The sequence below is a fragment of the Ixodes scapularis genome, unplaced genomic scaffold (genome assembly GCF_016920785.2).
Source record: "Ixodes scapularis isolate PalLabHiFi unplaced genomic scaffold, ASM1692078v2 PGA_scaffold10__122_contigs__length_95168666, whole genome shotgun sequence".
NCBI classification, from domain to species: domain Eukaryota; kingdom Metazoa; phylum Arthropoda; class Arachnida; order Ixodida; family Ixodidae; genus Ixodes; species Ixodes scapularis.
In genome coordinates, this window is record NW_024609836.1 from 93901585 (window position 1) to 93923327 (window position 21743).

The 21743-nt window shown below is 44.4% G+C and overlaps 1 protein-coding gene across 2 annotated transcripts in view; it reads right to left on the reverse strand.

Moving 5' to 3' along the window:
• Positions 1 to 21743, reverse strand: part of LOC8025439 (1-phosphatidylinositol 4,5-bisphosphate phosphodiesterase) — a 61557-nt gene that overhangs the window by 26421 nt on the left and 13393 nt on the right. Inside the window, exons 10-24 of one of the 2 annotated variants that reach the window (XM_029979208.4) lie at positions 20755 to 20855; positions 19161 to 19218; positions 17509 to 17828; positions 15374 to 15467; positions 14493 to 14572; positions 14066 to 14150; positions 12120 to 12210; positions 11679 to 11786; positions 9867 to 9914; positions 6705 to 6712; positions 6403 to 6626; positions 3888 to 3960; positions 2889 to 2992; positions 1319 to 1586; positions 196 to 295 (exon numbers count right to left, since the gene is read on the reverse strand). In XM_029979208.4, coding sequence (XP_029835068.1) covers positions 196 to 295; positions 1319 to 1586; positions 2889 to 2992; positions 3888 to 3960; positions 6403 to 6626; positions 6705 to 6712; positions 9867 to 9914; positions 11679 to 11786; positions 12120 to 12210; positions 14066 to 14150; positions 14493 to 14572; positions 15374 to 15467; positions 17509 to 17828; positions 19161 to 19218; positions 20755 to 20855 — 1762 coding nt within the window. Of the gene's footprint in view, positions 1 to 195; positions 296 to 1318; positions 1587 to 2888; positions 2993 to 3887; positions 3961 to 6402; positions 6713 to 9866; positions 9915 to 11678; positions 11787 to 12119; positions 12211 to 14065; positions 14151 to 14492; positions 14573 to 15373; positions 15468 to 17508; positions 17829 to 19160; positions 19219 to 20754; positions 20856 to 21743 lie in introns of both variants that reach the window. The other variant, XM_040501140.2, reaches the window with a different exon arrangement.

Consider the following 21743-nt stretch of genomic DNA (forward strand, 5'->3'; position numbering starts at 1 on the left):
GAGATACGACGCAGTCGATCGCACTGTGGTACAAATGTGCGAATTAGCCTTATCTGTGCAAGGTATAATATTAAAGTAGTACAATTGAGCTACCAAAAACATTTCTTTTGCAAACAAGTGGATCGAATTTCCTACTCATTGCAGGTTAGGAATGGGAGGGGCCTCGATACCGGCGTCTCTTTGCTTAGCACGTACCAGCTTGCAACCCGTCCATGGGCAGAATGCGCTGCCCCAGCATTTTTCCGTTTTCATCGTAGACTGCGATGCGAATTACCGCTAGGTCGGGGAGGACCACCTGCAAAAAGTAAAAAATGATAGAGAAGCGACGGATGCTTCCCATACTCCAGACAGGTGTTGATTTCATCGCAAAATGGGTTTGGCGGCTGTTCTAGGTATAACCAATACCTGATTAGGTAATAGAGGTTGCACCTTGGATCTTGAATTAGGAATGTCAGATTCACCTCAAACTTTTACTAAGATCAATTTATCAACATTATTTCTACGCATAATGTGTTGAAAACCAAACAAAAATAAAAGTAAAGACTTTTAAAGTTAAGATCAAGTCATAGCTATTGTACTTGTCACACAAGTGCCCTGTCATTGCAATTAAAAGTGTTTCTAAGAGAGATAGAATTCAAAATTTAGATGTCCTTATGCAAAGACAACTTTCTTTTCTGCAGTGAAGCATAAGATGCTAGGTACTGAAAAGTAGTCGGAACACTTTTCTACAACGAGAAGTGGGAATCCAGCTAAATTCATTCTATGATAAAGAAGTCAGACATTGACAGCGATACTAATTAAAAAACAACCGCATCTCCACGTGGTGAATGATGTTAATTGGGGCGAAGCTCTGGTGGTGCTTGTCTGCGTAGACGGTGAGCCGCAGCATGCCGAGCCTTTCGTTCGTTTTCATCCATGTCACGCTGCGGTCAAATGCTCAAATGCATATATAACCACGTTCCATACCACACATTCTCTTTCTGACATGGATGAAAACGAACGAAAGGCTCGGCATGCTGCGGCTCACCGTCTACGCAGACAAGCACCACCAGAGCTTCGCCCCAATTAACATCATTCACCACGTGGAGATGCGGTTGTTTTTTTCCCTACACGAGCACGGGAGCACGAGCACCCGACGCCGGACATCGAACGGACATACGGACATGGCCAATCCCTAAGGAGCTTCACTCCTAAAAAAGAAAACCATAGACAATGCTTGTTGCTGCAGAGATCGCTGCATGTCTAGCTGTGAAAACGACACAAGACGGTGGCGGCGGAGGCACCAACGAGAGTCGGAAGAAGAGGAGGAGGGGGGCACCTTTCTGAAGACAAAGGGCTCCTCGTTGTAGACGGGGTTGAGGCCGTTGGCCGGCACCATGCGGGTGCGGAACTCCTTGCGGATGGTGTCCGTGGGCAGACCGTACATGTCCACCTCGACGTAGGTGCCCACCTTCTTGTCCGACAGGAACTGGCCTGACAGCACCCTCACCGAGCACTGGGCCGCTATCACCCCGTCCACGGGAGACTCCGCAAACGGGTCAAAGGTCTTGTCCGCACGCCGCATGAAGTCCGGCTTCAGCAGGTATCTGGGGGCCACGGATAAAGCTCTGGAACACTTGGCATTTTAGTAGATGCCCTATTCCTTTTGAGCATTATTCTCTATTTCTTGACACGAAAGACTTTTTGACACTGTTATAAACAACGATTTCTCGTAGACAATAGGTGTGTACATTTGATCTCACAGGTGCCGCAAAACCTTTGCTCTAGTGAAATACAGTCCCAGGGTCGTCTCATGGATGGCGCCAGTGTGCAAGTGTGTTCCCTCCTGAGAGATCAGAGGAACTCGGCCGTAAGCAAAGGCAAGTGTGTGAACAGGCCTTAAGACAGCAGGATGTCGATCAGCTTTGAAATGTCGTAGATTTTGTATCTTCAGCAAGAGAAGTGACTTGGCCGGCGCACTCCAAAAGCCCTAAACACAAAGTTGGGGCCGAAGTTGAGGGAGCGCACTGATTGGGCAATCACGACGATGACTTGGCGCTTTTGTCTCCAACATCCAATCGGCGCGCTCCGCGAACTTTCGGCTCCAACTTTGTGTCTGACGAGTTTAGGGCCCCAAATGTTCATCATGCAGTAGCGCTCACAGTACTGCGTGGTGTATGAATGTGATGTAATGAACAGTCCATCGGATCATATCCCATCAGAAAATGTGATGTGATGTGACTGGTGCAGTGTGACCACTAACCTGAGAGCCTTGAATGTGCCTCATGTGGTAGTGATTCCATGCCTCACGTGGTAGTAATTCCACTACCGCATGATGTATGAATGGCTGCATCATGATGGACAGTCCATCAGATCAGCTCACATCACATCATATCACAGGATGTGATGTGGTCAGTGCGGTATGAGTGCTAACGTGGAAGCCTTGAATGTGCATTGTGCAGTAGTGATTACACCACTGTGTGATGTATAAATGCAATGCGCCAAAACTGTCCATCACTAATTGATTGACATTTCATTTTGACACAAGTGTGGCGGACAGGCTCTAGTACAGTGCCTACTCATATTGAAAGTGGAAGGGAAAAAGTTTTCTTGAGATCTCCGCACCACTAGTGTAATGCCTGTATCTGACCATAAGGTTAAATAAATCATGATCATGATGATTACACACAATGCATGCTCCACAATTGTATTTTGCTGTCTGCTGCAACTGATACTGCCTGCATCAATCGGAAAAGTGGTTTATTTTCACAATGCAATAAAAACAAAGCAAAGAAACCAGCCTGTGACAGAAAGCTTATCTTGGAAATATATCCATTTTTTTCCCAACGGTCTACCGCCCAGATAACCACAACGGCTGCGTGAATTGATGCGTGGACGCAACCACTCACCCGCATCCACCGTTGTACTCAAACTTTCCCTGGTTGAGTTGCATGGGGAGGTCGGGAGTCTGGAAGTTCAGTGCTACCATCTGGCAACCAGCATTCCAAAAGATCTGGGCACCAGAGGGATGGAAAGTCAGGAGAGGGGCACGGTTCAGGACAGAAAACTGCTAGTATAGATTACATTAAAAAAAAAATGTTTACAATGGATACAGTTATGCAGGCATGCAATTAGTGTGAGGCACATAGCAAGGCCAAAGACATAGTTTAAACTGGGCAGTAAGTACCTAATCCCCTCCCAATTAAAATACTTCCACAGAGACTGTGTCCCAGAGCCACAGTACACCCACCTTTCAAGGGCACACATAGTGACACTATGGCATGCAACAAGTGCGATAAACTTGGTGCCAACATGCAATTGCCAGTCCTTCCGGTCTTTATCCTCTGAAAGGCTAAATAATAAAGCATAAATCAAAAATACCCAAGAGTTTTGAAGTCTACTGCACAGGTCTATGAGATGTATCCCACAATGACTCTTCAGAAAAATGAAATTTTTTTCATGCATTGCTACTGAGCAATGATTGGAGCTGTAGAAACATGCCAGTCGATATAGAATCTAGAATAAGGTATTTCAGATAGATGAATTTGTATAAGATAAACATGTATACGAAGAGTCATAGATAAAAGAACTCTAGCTCCTAGATCACAGACCCTACAAAGTTTGTCTTTCCTCCTCTGTCATCCTCTTCTTTGCTATCTCTTCTGCTATCGTTCACCACTTTCTTTTTAAACACAAAAACCCTGAGCGACATACATAATTATGACTTCCAGAGGTCGCTGTAAATATTCCCCATCCAGACTATGTGGCGCTACCGCCTTCAGATGAACGGTGTAGTAGTATACTTACAAAAAGCTGCATTTGTGTGCACCTAAAACTGAATGAATGACAATTATAAAAAAAACCACAACCTATCGAAAGGGTTTACTTAGGAAAGATGTGGAACATACCTGAGGAAGGAAATTGCTAGAATCAGCTCTGGTTCCCTTGGGGTAGATTCTACTCAGCTGTCGCTTGTTGTAGCTGGTTTCGTTGGGTCAAAGGTTCAACAAATCTAACCAAGTATACATGTAGGTAAAGTGTCTATCACATGCACATTCTTTAGTACTTTTCGTTGAGAACAGCTAACAAAACTTGCAATACAACAAAACCTTCAGAATGAGAAAAAGCCACAAAGTACACTAGTCTGTGGTCCCTTTCATCTTTAGAAAAGTTCTACTTTGTTGCTTCATGACATTATCGCCAGAGATTAAAAGACATTCTCCCTGATGTGCTTTTTATTCAATGACTGCAAAAGTTCTCCCTTTCTACATTTGCAGATTAAAAGTAAATTACTTAATGAAACGTCAAATGCCATTTCGGGGCTTCATAGAGGTTCCTTTTGAGACCTTTGTACCAGCTGCACTCCCTTCATTTTTTTGCTTCCATAATGTAGTAATCAGTAATCTTGCCAGAGTCTTAACAAATCCCATTAGATTCACATTGACTTTTCAATATTACAGCTTAATTTGCAGCCAACATTCTTGTGCCTGCACACAGCACCTGTGATGCAGAGCAACTCCAGAACAAAAAGCCCTATATGCAATATTTAATATATTACATTTATGACCATGGCCCAAGAAAGTTATATGCCTATATTGGGATGGCAAGTAGACGATGCAATTGACATAACATTAAACCATTAAAGCTGCCAGCTGTACCTAACCAAGAGGATTTCTAAATATTCTTGCTATCTACAAATATCTTTTCTTCAATCACGAATGATTAATGTTGTCAGAGCACCTCTGCCTAACATATACTGATACATAATAGCATAATTTTGAACATTTTGCTGCAAACGTTCACAAAGTTTGTTTCTTTTTAAAAACACCAGGAATGCACATGCACCATCCCGTTTTGAAAGTGTGCTTCCTTCTTCCTAAGTGCAAGACTGCGGTATCCATATTTTTCAAGGTGCTGATCACGGAAGGTTAGCCCCATTGAGTGCACTTCTTTCTGAGCACTAGTGCTTCGAGGAGAAGCAACACCCGCGAAAGCGAGCTCTGCGAGTGTCACTTCTCTGCAGTGGACCGGTGCTCGATATGAAGTGCACTTAACGCTTAGAAAATACAAATTTTGCATCAAAGTGGCGATGCAGGCGAGCCGATTCCCCATACAACCGCAAACAGTGCAAAAATAACAAAGATAAGGAAGGTGTAGACAGAACAAGTGCTGGACTTCAACTGAATATTTAAAAATATTAAACTGAATACTTAAATATTCAGTTGAAGTCCAGTGCTTGTCCTGCCTACACCTTCCTCGTCTTTGTTATTTGTGCACTGTTTCCAGTTGTAGCAAGTATTGCAACAAAATGGCGAGTTGGGCTTTTCGGTTCATTGCACACTAAAAGTGTCAAAAAAGAGGGCAAGAATTTACTCTGTTCCTGTCTTTTGGCACTTTTAGTGTGAATATTACAGTTAATCTAGAAGCGAGTATTGAATTGTTCAAAACTACTATTACAAAATTCAAACATGTGTGCAATCCTTTCACTACATGCTAGATGACAAGAATACTGAGAAAGTCGATGAGTACAAATATCTCTGTGTCAAACTAACTACTCATCTGACATGGATTAGCCATATTAACACCATTCCTTCTAACGCAGCAAGGACCCTTAGCAACATCTGGCGTTGCCTGAGTGCTCCCCTCCAAAACTTAGGAAGCTTGCCTAGAAAACTTTTATTCAATCAAAAATAGAATAGGCTGGCACAATCTGGAATCCTCACCAAAATTATTTAATCACTCAACTTGAAGCAGTTCAAAACCGAGTGGCCCACTACATCTCCACCAACTATGATTATACAGCTAGTGTCTCTTCAATGAAAATAAGCTTAAATCTATCTGCGCTTGAGGCACGCCGCAAGGTAAACACGCTTTTGCTTACTCCAAAAGCTTTATCATTGTCATCCCACCGTTAGAAGTTCATTCCTGGTTAATCCCACATGGTCATCTCGTCACCTCAAAAACTCCTGCAATTTTAAACGCATATCCGGTTTCAGTAACGCCTTTAACAAATCATTCCTTCCACTAACAATTGAGGACTGGAACGGTCTTCCAGAATCTCCCGTGTTAATCACTGACCCTGTGATTTTTAAAAGCTCCATCATCTAGCATTTTTGCTCTACTGATTAGGTTTCCAGCGTTGCTACTTTTCAGTTTTTGCTTGTGGTAGTATGCGTAATTTCTGTTCTTCTGTTGCATTTCCAAAATTTCATTGAGTAATTTCTCGCATGGCACCCTCCTTATGTAATGCCCTCACACAAAAGCTCTTAAGAAAAAAAAAGAAATGAAATGAAATGAAACACTATATAAGTTAAGCTTCATTTTAGGAGGGGGGGGCTTCAGTCCCATAAGCATTGTGAATGCAATCGCACATCATGACCCATAACTGTCCCAGTTAATTAGAATTTTCTACATCAAGGATACTTGACAAATTCGATTGCCTGCGACTTGAGGTATCCCAGGGCAGATGTCTCGGCGAAGGAGGACATGTTGAAGTGCACGCTGCGTTCCTCGGCCACGTCAAAGCCCTGGAACTTGACCGGCTGGGCGTAGTTGACGAGGGACGAGAGGAACGGATGTACGTGTACTGTGGCCCCCGTGTACTGGTAGTGGGCCATGGCCAGCTGCTCCTCCAGCTGCGCTTCCACCTGGACGGCGCCGTCCGCGCTCCGGGTCAGCGTCGAGTAGCGCGTACTCCAGCCGCGCCCGTCCCTTGGGCTGCTTACCTTCTTCTCTGAAAGAGCCACGGCACGGGGAAGGGCGTCAGACGAGACCCCGTTCACCCGTCGAGGCCACAACCGCGATTTCGAAGAGTAAATAAAGCACGAAGGAGCGGAAAACTGGTAGCCATAAATCTTTCAACCAGCAACAACGAATTTAAAGATGCCTACCACAATTGGACGGATCATTTTGGTAGTGATATAGTGATATTTATTTTAGCTCGGGAAAGCCGCAGCACCGCAGAAGGACAAGTCGTCTGTACCATGAAGGCTTGCGGTAAGGACGAACTGCAGGCCTTCATGGTACAGACATTTGGGAATGTCTGTCTAATTATGATGGGCATCAATAAATCGGTTCTTGCTACTTGAAAAATTTGTGGGTTTTTTTTTTTTTTGTGCGTCTTTTGTCGTCTTCTACATTCACCAACACACTCCCTTTCTCCTTACTAATCTTCAATGCACGCCAGCAACCTGAATTCTATCGTCTGCAAGGTTTCACCCTTGGTACTTGGACCGATAGCTACGACAAAATGGCAAACCCATTGTATTTGTAGTACTGTCACTGAATGGTACAATTACAATTTCATCTTATCGTGCCTGGGAAAAGCACAGGCTTTGCTTTAGCATTGGTCCGCCGGCTTTGGCCTAAATGTGCCAAGGTGTCGACCAGAAGGCTGAGTTCAGATCGGCGGCATGCATCTGCCGCACCAGAATGCTGTGCTAACAGAAGTGTTTTTTGTGTGCGCTGAGTTTAAAGTACAAAAACTTAAGACTCCTTTTCTCTTTTCAGGGTTTTCCTTTCATGCAAAGGAATGGTAGACAGTGATTACAGGGTGGTGCTCAGAAATGTTTCATGCATTACATGGGCTACATGGTCCTACTGAGTAATCAGAATTTTCTGGAGTGCATCATATGATGTAGAAATAAATGATATGGTTCTATGGTCACCTGCAAATTTAAATTGGCAAAGGGTGTCTCTCCATTGTAAATTAAGATTAGTGCCTTCTACAATGCTTTGACAGTGTAGGCACAACAGAAGTCCTGGGGAAGGCAGGGGAAAGACTCCTTCCGTTTCTTTGTGTCAGTTTTTACGACTTCTCCAAAGAAACAAGCTGTATACAGAAGCTCTAGCTTGTTTGTGACATTTTCATCTCTGGCACATGATCTTTTTATTTTATTTTTGTTTCTTAAGAAGGAATGGTGCCAAGATGATCTGAGTTCTATTTATGCAGTCCCTTCTCAACAAGACATATTAGAAGACATACTGAGCTTTATTCCGTGCTTCTTGCCATGCTTTTTGGACCGCAGATTTCCAGTACAATAAATCCAAAGTTCTAGTTTTATAGCAGCACTGCCTTTCCCCAGTAAAAATAAAACTTGATTCAAATGCACAATTAGGATCCCTATAAATTTGTTAAAATGTTTCTTCCCTCTGCACCCCCGTTACACTTAATCCAATACATGACAAAAGTGGACAAGAGACAACACATTTGAAGAGGTTTCTATCGTGAGCGACTAAGCCACTAACAAGACAGATATGTAATGAAAAAGCAGCACGTAATATCTACACAAAGGAGCGTTCACAGCAAATCTATGTGCAACGTGAAAGTGAAAGATTAGAAAAAAGATGTGCTTAGGATTGCAGCTTTGCCATGAAAGTGAGAAATGGAGCTCAGATTACAGAAGCAGAACACAGAGCGAGAAAAAGGCGAGTATTCTTTCATCGTGTCCGGGCCTTTCTCGAGTCCTACATGGACTAGGCACATGAGCTTGCCCTCAAGCAGCAGGCTCTTTCTCTAAATTTATATTAAAGAAAGAAACAGCTAAAAAAGTAGGCTCTCAAGTATTTTGCTAATCATAGACGAGACCATTCGAACACCCCCCATAAAAAAAATATATTACCTTGATCCTACATCTAAAGTCAAAGCTAAGTAGAATGCAGCCTTGAGGGGCTAGTGAGACACAATATTTTCCCGCTAAATTTAGTGGACGGTGGTCACATGACATCAACCCCATGATCACGTCGTGATGTCAGTGACACTGTGATGTCATACGACATCAGCACACATCGCAGTATCACCAGATTAACCGATGTCACTTGAGACTGCGACATCAAGTTACATAGCCACGTAACATTGCAACGTCAGGTCACGTGGTCAATTGTCACTGTGACGTCACGACGCGACGTGACCCCGTGATCTCAAGTTACATGGTCACGTGACACCGTGACATCATGTCAGGTGACCACGTTACCTATAGTGGCACCAACTGTGTGATCATTATACGCCCGTGTTATCACATTTTCGCTACAACCCTTCGTGACGCTATAAACTTACTAGAAACCAGCCCATAACAGCATTCTGCTTTAAAAGAGAGCACGATGCGGGGTTTGACAAACGAACATAGTATTACTACTACCCGCAAAACGCCCGATTCAGTTTGTTTGTGGTCATTTGTTACAAGCTCCCAGACTACCCACTGCAATCGGAGAAGTGATCTCCTCCAATTAGAGAAAGCGTGAAGGTTAATCCCGTCGCCCCAGAGTTAATCCTAGCTGAGGGAACCGACGACGGTCCCAGGAGACGCGGGAAACCCGCGGGGGTCCATCCAATCAGCCGACCGTCCGGTGTGCGCGAGGAGAGGCAGACGCAGCACACGACAGTCACAGGCTTACGTCTTTTGGGTGGAATCTCAACGACCGAGTCCTTTAATTAACGCGAGGGGGATTCGAGACGGCAGCCGAGGCGCCGTCGCAGCTGCCGACGGAATCTCGGCCGCACCTGAAAGAGCCTGGGGAAGAGAGGAGAGTTACTGCAAGCCCTCGGAGGCGAGGAGGAGGAGGAGAAGGAGGAACTGGCCAGACCCCGCCCCCACACGAAGCAGCCAATGAGGCAGAAAGAGACAAGAAGCGGCGGACGAGACAAAGCTTCGGGACTGTGCACGGAACCGACGAGCGGCTCGGCGGCGAGAAAAGGGACACGGGGGCAGACACCGAGAAGGACAAGCCACGACACGAATTCCAGCGAGAGAGAGAGAGAGCAACAGCAAGAGAGAGAGAGGAAGAGAAGAAGCGGAGCACAGGGAAGAGGCGGACAACACTCGGCTATCGGTGCCTAGCACGAGGACCACACGGAGGGTGAAGGTGATGAAAAACCACTGGAGCCTCACTTTTGGATCCTGGCATTTCCTGCGTGGGCGAATTTGGGTCGAGCATTTCTGAAAGTTGGGCCAGGGCGTTACAAGGAGGTTGCAAGTCCTCGGTGAAGAACCACATTCCAACAACATACGCTTACCGTCTATTACAAAAAGGCATTTGCAAAAAAAAAGAAAAGAAGATTGCATTTGGAAAAAAATGTGCTCTGGTACGGGCTCTTTAGAAAACACTGAGAGACACGCAACAGAAAGCAGACTTATAGAATAAAAGACTTCTTAACATACTACTCAAAAACATAGGTGAAGCTAAAAAACGCCTTAACAGAGCTGTTCGTAACAGTTCGTAGTCCCTACAGTAACTTAAAAAGCAAGTTTCACCAAGGTGCAGGATGTTTCCGGCCTAGCATAAAGAAGAGAATCTTATTCACCTGCCTACTGTTGAAACAAGGCTAGGTGCCCATTCACAGGCACAAAAAGAGATTTACTGGCAGAAGGCACATCATGTCACACCTTGATGAACTAAACCAACAGCAGCCAGATGTCGGACTAAAGTTGGATGCATTAGAGGAATTATCAAAAGTGTGCTTAACTATGTCACCAACGTCGGTCATCCAAGTGGGTGGGTATAATATGTAGAAACGCCTCGGTAAATGCAGGTGGCAAGGACCGAAAAAAAAAAAAGAAGATAAAAACTACACCCTGTGGAAACTATACCAAAATACTTCTCTAGAGTACTGAAGGCAGCCAAGAGGTAGTATATACCAACTCTTTTTAGCATTTACGAGACTCCTCTACGCAACCTAGCCACACCAATGGCTGTCCCACATTTCCTGACCAAGACAGCTACTAGGGAATGTTTGCCCACTCCATTTTTAGGGGCGAAGCTCCTTAGGGGCTAGCCATATCCATATGTCCGTCCGATGTTCGGTGTCGAGTGCTCGTGCTCACGAGGACGTGAGCACGTGCTCGTGTAGGGAAAAAAAAAACAACAACCGCATCTCCACATGGTGAATGATGTTGACTGGGGCGAAGCTCTGGTGGTGCTTGCCTGCGTAGACGCTGAGCCGCAGCATGCCGAGCCTTTCGTTCGTTTTCATCCATGTCAAGCTGCGGTCAAATGCTCAAATGCGTATATAACCCCGTTCCATACCACACATTCTCTTTCTGACATGGATAAAAAGGAACGAAAGGGTCGGCATGCTGCGGCTCACTACCTACACAGACAAGCACCACCGGAGCTTCGCCCAAATCAACATCATTCACTACGTGGAGATGCGGTTGTTTTTTGTTCAGCTTTCTCTTTTTAACAAAAGCACAGAGAGATAGCCTGGCCCTGAAAACCATGTTATCCGAGTATCAGGAGGGTTGTGCAATGAAGTAGGCCACACGTGTCCTGATAACAATGGTCTGTTCCTCTGACAATGTAGAAAGTAATGGAATACACAAACTTCACTTGTCTTTCAGGGAGTATGACACTTGGGATATGAACCAGGCTAGCTCATGTATCTATAAGTATGAGTATGACCAGCATATCTAGGTCGAACAATTTTTCTCTGCCTTTCTTGGGTCACACATCTAAAGGTCTCCCACTCTTTCGTTTTCAATCGTTCGGCCTCCGTAGGGGACTAGGCTATCTTTTGGGATGACCCAGGATTTAAATACCCCCCTGATTCGAAAACCTTGTAAGGCTTCCAACCTTCCACCAAAAAAAGAAAGGTTTTCCAGGTCTTGAGAAAAGGCTGGAAACAACGATGAGCCAGCAGGGTTGAACCGGGCAGCAAGGTTGCTGTGGGTCCCACGAAGGGAGAGGTTGCGGGAAACACTCACCCCCTTCTCCTTCCTCGGTGGGCGCCAGGATGGTGACGGAGGCGTCCTCTTTTTCCTCTTCGTCGTCGTCGTTCTGGAGCTGCCCTTTCTTCCACAGCTCAAGCTCTCCTGCAAAGCGAAAGTGCATGTCGTGAATCACTGTGTTTACTCAGAACCACATAGAAGACAAGGCCTGCGCGTGACATCATCATCAGTGGATACCGCGACCCGCCCCAACAGGCAAACCCGCTAAAGCTCGACGAGAGTCGCCGCAAAGCCGCAGACGAACGTGTTTTGCCGTTGTCACATGCTAGCTCCACGCTCGTTGTAAGATGCCGCAACAGACGTGAGCTAGGCGGCTCTGCGTGGACCCACCAGTGACGACGTTTGGGGGAGAAAGGCCTCGTCTTCCAAGTGGTAAGGGTTTGCTCGACCGAGCCGTGGCTGGCAACCGGCACTCACGCTTCTCGTCCTCTGGCTTGAGCCGCTTGTTCTTGATGAGAATCTTTCTCTTCAGCTCGTTGGGAGTGGGCAGGGAGACGCATGGCTCCAGCTGCGGCGGTGCATGCACGCATGTCCGACAATCCCATTAGTCGGTCCGACTAAAGCCTCAACATGGCATGTGCAGTAAGAAGTATGCTGGACTTCGTTAGCTGTGACACAAAGGCAAGGACTGCTCCATGGCGACAGCGCAGCATAGCAGACACTTCCAGATACAGTGTTAAAGGCGAGGGTTTGATCCCTCGCCTTTCACACTGTGGATGGAGTGTCCAGTGTTTTGAAAAGTCTGCTTTGGAGTGCTGGCAATATAGAGAGCCTGCTGCTTGCATGTTTCAGCCAAGAACGTTTGGCATGGCACAAAGTGTAAGACTTTTAAACCATAAAGATTTCAGAGAGAAGGTGGTACTGTGCAAACTTTATTTAAATGTTGCAGAATAGTCTATGGCACAGCACAAGAACAGTGTGCACGTTTGGTAAGGTTAAAACGGCACTGCAGTCAATGCTACCATTGTGAGCCATCAAAAGGCTTCCTATTATTAGCCATAATTTTAGTCAGTCTAATATGCTCATTAAGGACAGAAAAAATGAATGCCCTACAAACAAGTGTGACTGACATGCAGATTTTGTTTACTGACGGCACTAGCAACCAGAATTTTAAACTGTTCTCTCAATGAAAGCGATTCAGGTTTGCCACTGTCACACTTCTAGAGCAATATCGGAGAGTGCATGCCAAGAAGGGAACTAACTGTCCAGTCACAAAAATGGTACATATACAAGAATGATCCAACTAAACAGGATGCAATAAATGCTAGACTAGGTTCAAAAGCATTTGCTATACACGAAACAGATACATAATACGAAAACTTCTCATCTTCTAATTGCGAAACATGCCAAATGTTTGAAGAATGCTTCTATTTCTGCTCAAAGTAACTAATTAAAATATAAACCCTAAACAAAGTATAAACAATTCTATTTACGACACAGCATAAAGTAGCTACACATGCGTGCATGTCCAGCGATCTCAGCTAAGACAAAGATGTCCACTACACTACTGAGGCAGACGAAAACATACAAACCATTCTTGCCATATTTAGACTTCCATAAGCCTAGCTAGTGGACAACATAATGATGTTAAGCCCCGATACTTACATATTAATTACACAGTACTAGCTTCATAATCTATCCTTCCCTAGATAGCTTTCTGTTCAAGGTACATGGTGGGATACAATTAGTGATGTTCTTCTGTGTTTAGATCTGGCTTGAGGCACATTCAAGTAACAAAATAACCCAAAAAAGTGAAGGCCAAAAAGTCTTTGGAACATGACCACATAGCTGCTATCAATGTGAGAGCACATTCACAGTTATGAAGCTAGAAACAGTGTTAAATGAGCGACCTACACCATTCACATAAAACATAAATTGTTCAGGCTCAAGAAGCAAGGCAGCCGATGCCATAATACGAAGAATTTATGATGAGTCTTACTACTAATTCAAAAAGTTGTAAAAAGTAAAGAAAAAAATCCTCTCACTACCTATTTTTTTTTTTTAAAGTATAAATCTAAACCCATCAAAACTCAAACGATGAGTGCTGTTAGGAAGCTACACTCAAAATAAATGCACACAATAGAAAAAAGCAGTTCTAGATCACATCAAGCATGCACACCTGCAGCCAAATGAGGAATCTAAACTGCCGACAACAAAAAAAAGTTTCCTTAAGAAAGACAGTAGTAGTCAAGAAAAAAGAGCCACAAAGAAAAACAAAAAGGCTCAATAGCATCTGTCATCCAACAAGACAGCATGCAATTAAAATGACCAAAAGCCAGTAAGGGCAAAAACAAAAAGAAAAAAGACAGGCACATTCACTTCCAAGTGGCAGTCCAAAAAGAGGAAAGTCAAAAACAGGGTACCGGATAAGATGGCAGTGGTTCAGTGAGAAGCAAGTCACCAAAGATTTCTGAACAATACTTGGCCAGCTTATATTGCTGCTTCTTGCTGGAAAAATGGACACCAAAAACACCGGTTGAGAAAACTGAACAGCCACAGCGTACACAAATAGAGAAGGACACTGCTCATTTGTCATCTTGTGATCACCGATCACAAGGTGAGAATGGCAGGGAGGAGCTTCGGATGCCCCGCCTCCAGCACGAGCTTTCTACCTTCGACAATGCGTCGGCGTCTGGTGCATCTCAAGTGCGCAGCCAAAGCACGGCGGAAGGCATGTAGCACGTGCTGAAGGCCGGGCATTCGAAAAACGCTCCCCGCGGTTCTCATTCTGTCGGCGACCACGCCTAGCCTAGCGTCGTGCCGCTACGAGTATGGGCTAGAAAGACTCACCAGCAATGGTTCTCAAATGAAAGGATGACGGGGTAGTCGGATGTTACAAATGCACAGTCTCTGATGGCGTAGATGACGTCCTGAAATGTTGGGACGACAACTTAGAGGTTTGTCCGCTCTCTCGTCGAGGAACAACAGTTCCGTGGCGCTATTGTATCCTGCGCAGCACGTGCTAGTGTGCCGCTGGCCCAAAGAGCTGCTACATATTAATTTCCAACCTCAAAAGTATCACACTCTGCATTTCTGCAATTTCCTTGAAACTGCTTCCTCCTGAACACAAACAAGACCCGAAACCCCCAATCCCCCCAAAAGATCCCCCACACGAACCAATATTGGTGCAAAAAACCTCAAGAAAAATTAAAAAAAAAAAACAAAAAAAAAACCTGCCTACTGTTTCAATCTACACCATAAAATGTGCAACACAGGTAGCACAAACATTGTCATTTTTTTCCGTCTTAGTCGAGCATGACAACGACTTGAACTAAATTTTACCGCTTAAGTGTGGACCCCAAATACCACTAAGCACTTTCACCACAGCAGCAGCTTTGTTGACAGGATTTCAATCCTAGGGGAAATGCAAGGAAAACTGGCAAATTGTTCATTTAAGATAAAAGAAAAAAAAGGCAGTTGCTTCGTTTAAATATATATAAATGTATATTTTCCACACTTCTCCACAAAAAAAAAAAAAAAAGTTTTTTGCATTTTAGGTTGACATTGCAAAGCTGCCCTTGATGACACTCCACTGCACTGAGAGATTAATTACACATCATCAAACTGGACCCTCAGGGCACTGACTGCAAGCAAGTGCTTAGCTAAAGAATGTTTGCTAGAGTAGTGATTGTGCTTTCATGAAACGAATAGATGCACATCCTCGTGGGCACCTTGAAGAGGATGTCAGTGCACATGGCCTTCCCATGAGTGATGATAGGCTCTTCGTCTTCCCCCTTTCCGTCCCAGCAGTCCAGCTCCACACACCTGCAAACACGGGCACGGCTTGCAGATGGATTCCTTCAGGCAGCAAGCATGTTTTCGAGAAAACTTCTAGTTCGAGGAAAACACTCCAGCCTTACAGCATAAACACACATGGGCACATACAAGCTCCAAATCAATTCAAATAGCTGCAAAAAAAATTAAAATAATGCAGTCGTGTTAATTTACAGTACAGTCACAGCGATAGCCGCGACACGTCAAGGCGATGATGATGGGCTTCGGTGTCACGTTCACATAGTGTTACTGTGGGGTGCGTGAGCAAAAGTGTTTGAAACAAAATAGAGATCTGACCATTTTATTTTGAATGCTTCTTTCCTTTTTGCCCCAGAGCATTGTGAGTCTCACGGCACAAACTCTTGGCATTGACAGTGCTAGGACGGCATTTTGTTTTCAGCTATTTTTGTTTCTAGAGAGTGCATGCAGTGGGCATAGGGTACTACAAAAACCCAAATTATAGAGCGGGTTATTAACGATGCGGCGCAGCTCAGTGGTGAAGTCTCTACTCCGCACACAATGAACCCAGGTTCAACTCAAGCAGGCAATCTTTTTTAAGAAATTTGCGACATCGCAACGAACGCCCAACATCGCCAACTGCAACATCAACAACTACAACAATGGACGTCATTTCCAGTGGCGGGAAGAGGCCATAAAAGTCATCGCTGTAAAAGAAATTGCAAGTTGCCCCAAACATTGTGTATTATTGCTAACCAAGGATGAATTACAAACAGGAGCAGAATCACACCATGCAGAGTAGGACGGGTATTAACAGGCAGTGCATTTGGAAGATACACCTCTTTTCTAGTGAAAAGTCAGTGACAGTGAATTACACAGAAGTTTAGTTTCAGCTACTTCGACTTCCTACAGTTATGTTAGTAGTACTGCAGAACGCCCTACAGTCTGGTATAGTAAAGTTATGGATATACTGAAGAAAAGTTGAAATAGTATGCTTGCAATAACCATATTCCAGTCATTTGAGACACTAACAGAGTAAAGATACTAATCTAGTAATGATTTCTCAAAAAAAACAAAAAAACTTGACTTAGCTATACAGAAATTCTCTGTAGTATCAGCGCTAAATAGGAAAACATCAATGGCCACGAAAGGAGCCCCAAAACTATTTCGCACCTTGTGACAAACAACCAAGAAATTGATATATTTTTTATCATCTGCATTTTTTGCCTTACCAGCCTCCCGCCTGCTGCATGAGTGCTAATTTTAGTGCACCTCCATACTTGCCACATGCTTCAAGCCATCCTAAAATTGACTGATTTAGGGGTTTTTGATGATGCTCAGCAAGCCTATAATTGAAACCATGTTTATTTTCACTAATTAAAAAATTACTTAGTAAATTTTAGTTAATTAGTTTGATAATTTGTGTGCTTTTGCATTTGCAATCCTGATGTCCACCATGGCTGGTAGTTTGTTCCCTAAAAGTTGTCTTTTCGCAACCACTGTATTTGTAGGGATTTTGAATGCAGCTCTTAGGCGCCCGTTTCCGGCTTGAGCGGCGTCGCCGTCGCTGTCGGCATAACTACGCATTGCATTATGAGATGTTTCCCATAACAATGTCACACGGGACGTCACAAGGGTTACTAGGGTGATGAGTGACGCCACTCGTAACCGTGGTGTTGCATTATGGGACGTTTCCCATAATGACGTCACATGTGACGTCTCGAGGGTCAGGAGTGACGTCTCGAGGGTAGCGAGTGACGTCACAAAGGTCACTTGTGAAGGTCATGACCTTCACGAGCGATGCCAAGAGAGAGGAAGGGGGAGGAAGAAGGGAGGAGGAGGAGAGCAGAATGAGAGGAGGAGGAGGAGGGAAGTAGAGGCGGGAGGGGGGAAGGAGCAGAGGAGAGAGTATGGAGGAGGAGGAGGGGTATACCTTCCTCTCCATATCCTCCCTTCCTCCTCCCCAAGAGCTGCACTCTAATTCGGCATTACAAAAAGTGGTAAACGTCTTTCATTTTTTTTTTTAAATATTTGCAGAAACATTTGGTAGTAATAGGGTGATCGAGGATCGCACCTGCACCCAGCGAGGAGCACCTGTCGGTACATCTCGACGGAGGACTTTCCGCCGAACTGCCTGCCCGTCAGGTAGGTGTTGTGGGAGGAGTTGATGTAGTAGTGGGACAGGGGCTGGTCCATGTCCATGTACATGTCCAGCCGGTCCAGGAACACCGGGGCATTCTCGTCCGACATGAGGTAGCGCACCAGGCCCCCCTGGCTCAGGCGCCCCTCCTTCACCAGCTCCGGCGATGTCTCGTACGCACCCACAATCTCGCGCACCCGGCGTTCGTCGTAGAACGGGTGCAGGATTTCATTGAGACGTGGGTCACGCTGCTTCTGCGAAGGGAAACCCATACGACACTCAATCTGGCCTTTTGCTACGACTACGAATCTCCGACCGGTAAGTTTGCAATCCTGTCCCATTAATATGTCGAAGTGGTCCGCAAGTGGCAATGAACTGCATCACAGGCGCTGGCATGTCCTACTGTTGGATGTTGCAATCCTGGTGGCTAATCATAAAAGTGCTGGTGAAAAAGGTGAGCGCACCTAAGGGTCGCTGTTGTCGCGGCGCCCCAACTCTTTGCTGCGGAAGCTTCCATGGACCGTCGAGCTGAGAGCGAACAACGACAGAACAGGTGTCTGCCACCTCCACCTACGCTGCTGCGACTCTGCCAGAATCACGGCAGGCAACGGCACGGCCCTTTTATGATGTCGAGTGGAAAACGAAGAACCACTTTTGTAGACGCGGTAAACACACCGGTTGGAGATGAGCTCCGAGCACCGTGCTAGAGCTGCGGTCTCTCAATTTATCAAATGGTTTGGAAATCAGAATCTGAACTGAGAATTCCAGCCCTTGTTTGGACCCGAGCATCCTTAGAGACAGGCAGGTTCGCCTAAAAAGCATAACGGAGTGTCTATACCTATATTGCTTGTGGTGGTACACACGCTGAGCGAGTTCTGAGAAAAGAAGCACGCCGGTTACAGGTAGGGTTCCTTGTTTTCTGAGGGGTTTTTTCTTTTAATTCGAGGGTGTTTTTTTGGGGGGCATTTATTTTTCCTACACATTCATTGTTTTTCCGCATCTGTATTTGGCGTCGGACAAAAAGTTGCCATTCACCGGGGTGCTTATGTTGAAGAAAACAGGACACGAATGTCGGATTCCCCGACCCAAAGAATGCGCGGGTAACCCAAAGACCTGAAAACGTCCCAGTACAAATATGAGAAGGAAATCAGATAAGGGGTTTGGTTCACCAAAAAGAGAAGCAGCCTCATACTGTCCAGTGTGGCTGCATTTGAGGTGAACAAAAAGAAAAGCTGTAAACAAAGATTTCTTATTGGAAAGATTGGCTTTTAATTTTTTTTTAAGACAGCTCCGATTTGAGGTTTTTTGGTTTTCTCCAGTTTTTATGAGAGCAGCTAAAGGGTTACTGCCAGGTTTATCGGTATACACTGAAAACACAAAATCCTAGTTATAGGTAATGGCACGCACTGGGAAATATGCTGCCACACAATAAACCTGCAGTTTCTGTGAAACTTCTGGGTTGATAGCAAGTATTGTCAGTTTTGGAAGCATAGAAGTAACAGGCTGAACGTAATCGAGTCACGGCTGTTGCGATAGCGCGCGTCGCCATTTCCGCATGTTCTATAGCTGAGCAGCGTCTCTCTTACCTCGTTGAGAAATGAGATGAACTGCTTCAGGGTGATGTAATCAGTCTTTCCTTCCGTTCTAAGAAACAAAGAACAAAAAAAAAATTTTTGGTCAAATGTTTTCATTACATGATGCCAGCAAGCAGATTTTTAATATTACTGCCTGTGCGTAGTGCCCACACACAAAAAGTATGATTACTGCAGTAGGCTCGCAATAATAATTCAAACTCAAATACTTCATGCTTTTGGTTAATTCAAACAAATTTCAAAATTTGTGTTGTCCCGCTATGCTTTCAATGTATTTATAAGCCACTTAACTGGAACGACGTTTTTGCGTAATTCATACCTTTTGTTCTCGCAGCCCTGTTGAGTGTGCTTCTTTTCGAGCACCGGTGCACTGCGGAGAAACAACACCCGCAGAGATTGCTCCCGCGGGTGTTGCTTCTCTGCGGTGCGCCGGTGCTGGGTGAGAAGCGTGCTCAATGGGGCTTAGGCAGGAGAGACACGACAAAAACGGGTGCTGTGCATCAGTTTCCATAGCAACTTGCGCAGACGCTGTGACATTATGGCATGGCATAGGTCCACATCACAGCGTCCGTGCAAGCTGCTATGGGGACTGCCATGCCGCGGCGCCCGTTTTCATCGCTCATATTTTTTTCAGTATGAACAAATTTTGTTTTGAGGCGTCATGCGCTGTCTAAATAGTAAATAGTCCATGATAAACAACATTTTTGAGAGATGAATAAACTTTGTTATACAGCTCAACAATGTTTCATGTGTGGCATGCCTGCTTATGATTAATTGGCCTGTATAGATGAAATCATTAATTATCTCCTTAGTAAGTGTAGCCATTCATATAACAAATCATAATTTTACCTTGCATCATATTTAGATTACTTTTTGATAATTCAAACCTCTGGTAATGCAAACAAAATTTGTGGCTTCCTGAGTTTCAATTAATGAGTCTTGTGTATAAGAAAAGCATATAATGCACAAAAAAGCTGAGCTCCAAGACAGTGCTCTCACCAGCAACCTATGATATTACAGTTTAACTGCATCCAGGATAAAGCAGTGTCAAGCATGGTTAAAGGAGAATCAAGCCTCACTTTGCTCAAAGATCACAAAGTGCATGTTACAAAGAACATTCTGCAGTTTACACTGCAATTCAACAATTTCGTTAAGTCATTCAAAAAGCAAGTGGACAAAATAGTTCTAGTGAGCTAAAAAATGTGAGTAGCGAGGCTGTGCGATTGAAATATTTTAATTTTGAACCACCTCAAGTAAAACAACATTGCAGCGATTACGCAAGGTGCCCGAATCCAAAGCTATAAGATTCTTGCATTACTTTATATTCACTTTTTTCAGGTGCATTTTTTTAATCAGCCATCAAGTACAGACTGTTTTATACCAAGGTGCAGATGGCCTTTGTCCTGTTGTGCAGCAGAGTGCTTAGGTATTATCGAGAATGTGGCTGTCTGTATCGAAAATTCAAATTTGCAAAGGAATGATGGGTCTTGTTTCCCCAATGCATAGTAATAACCAACTGCCAGGCTCGTTTTCAAAACCAAGTAGCATTGACAGACCAATGCAGCAGTGGGTTTTTCCCTCAACTCACATGGTGTTGAAGAGCTCTTCGATGTCGTTTCGGGGGCACACTCGCTGGTACAGCTCTTGGAACTTCTCCAGTGTAAACTCCTTTGGTTCAATCACATCATTCTAAGATAGATAAAAAAAACAAAAAGGCAGTTGTGGCTTTGCAAAATTTCCCACAAATGACACAAACTTGCACAACCCAAAGCAAGCATCATGTTTGCCACATTATCTCCACGTAACCTGCCTGCACACATTTCGAAAAGGACCTCTGAATAACACTAGAATTCAAATTACTACTAAAGAAGCTGGGTACACAATTCAATAAACTTATATCACAAACTCCATCTGCCATTGAAAATGTATTGATAATTTAGCCATCTGTGTGCTAAAGATTAAATATCTTCTTGCTGGTCCTTAGCTCAAACCACTGCCACAATGTCGGCTGCACGGCATTACAAACCAATTTATTAATTGTAAAGCTACAACATTAGTCGTCATTTAAACACCCAGGTAACAGTCAGGGGGGGGGTAAGCTTGAAATTGTCTATAGATCAAGGCTCGTTCACACACTTGCATTTTCTTAGGACTTTGTGCCTTAAAACCTCTTCAGACCTCTTAGGACGAGAGAAAACACTGGTATGCTGGCCCCCCCATCTATGAGGTGACCCTGGAACTTCATTTCGCTAGAATGAAATTTTTGCGGCATTCGTGAGATCAGATGTCCGTACAATGAGAAATGGTCATTTATAACATTGTCAATTGACATAGTCAACATAATTGGCCCAAACCACTATTTGCTTCGAATTCCCTTCGAACTCAAAATCCACTACTTGTACGTGCCTAGTTATACCGTAAAATACCGGACAAGCGCCTACTTGAAATCTGGAGATAATCGCAAAAAAATGAGAAGGGAGCTTGTCCGGCCATCAATTTTACACATAAATGTACTGTGAATATTTTCTCAGATCTTATAAATTTGGGAATGGGAGCTTTGTGTGAAATGGGTGGATG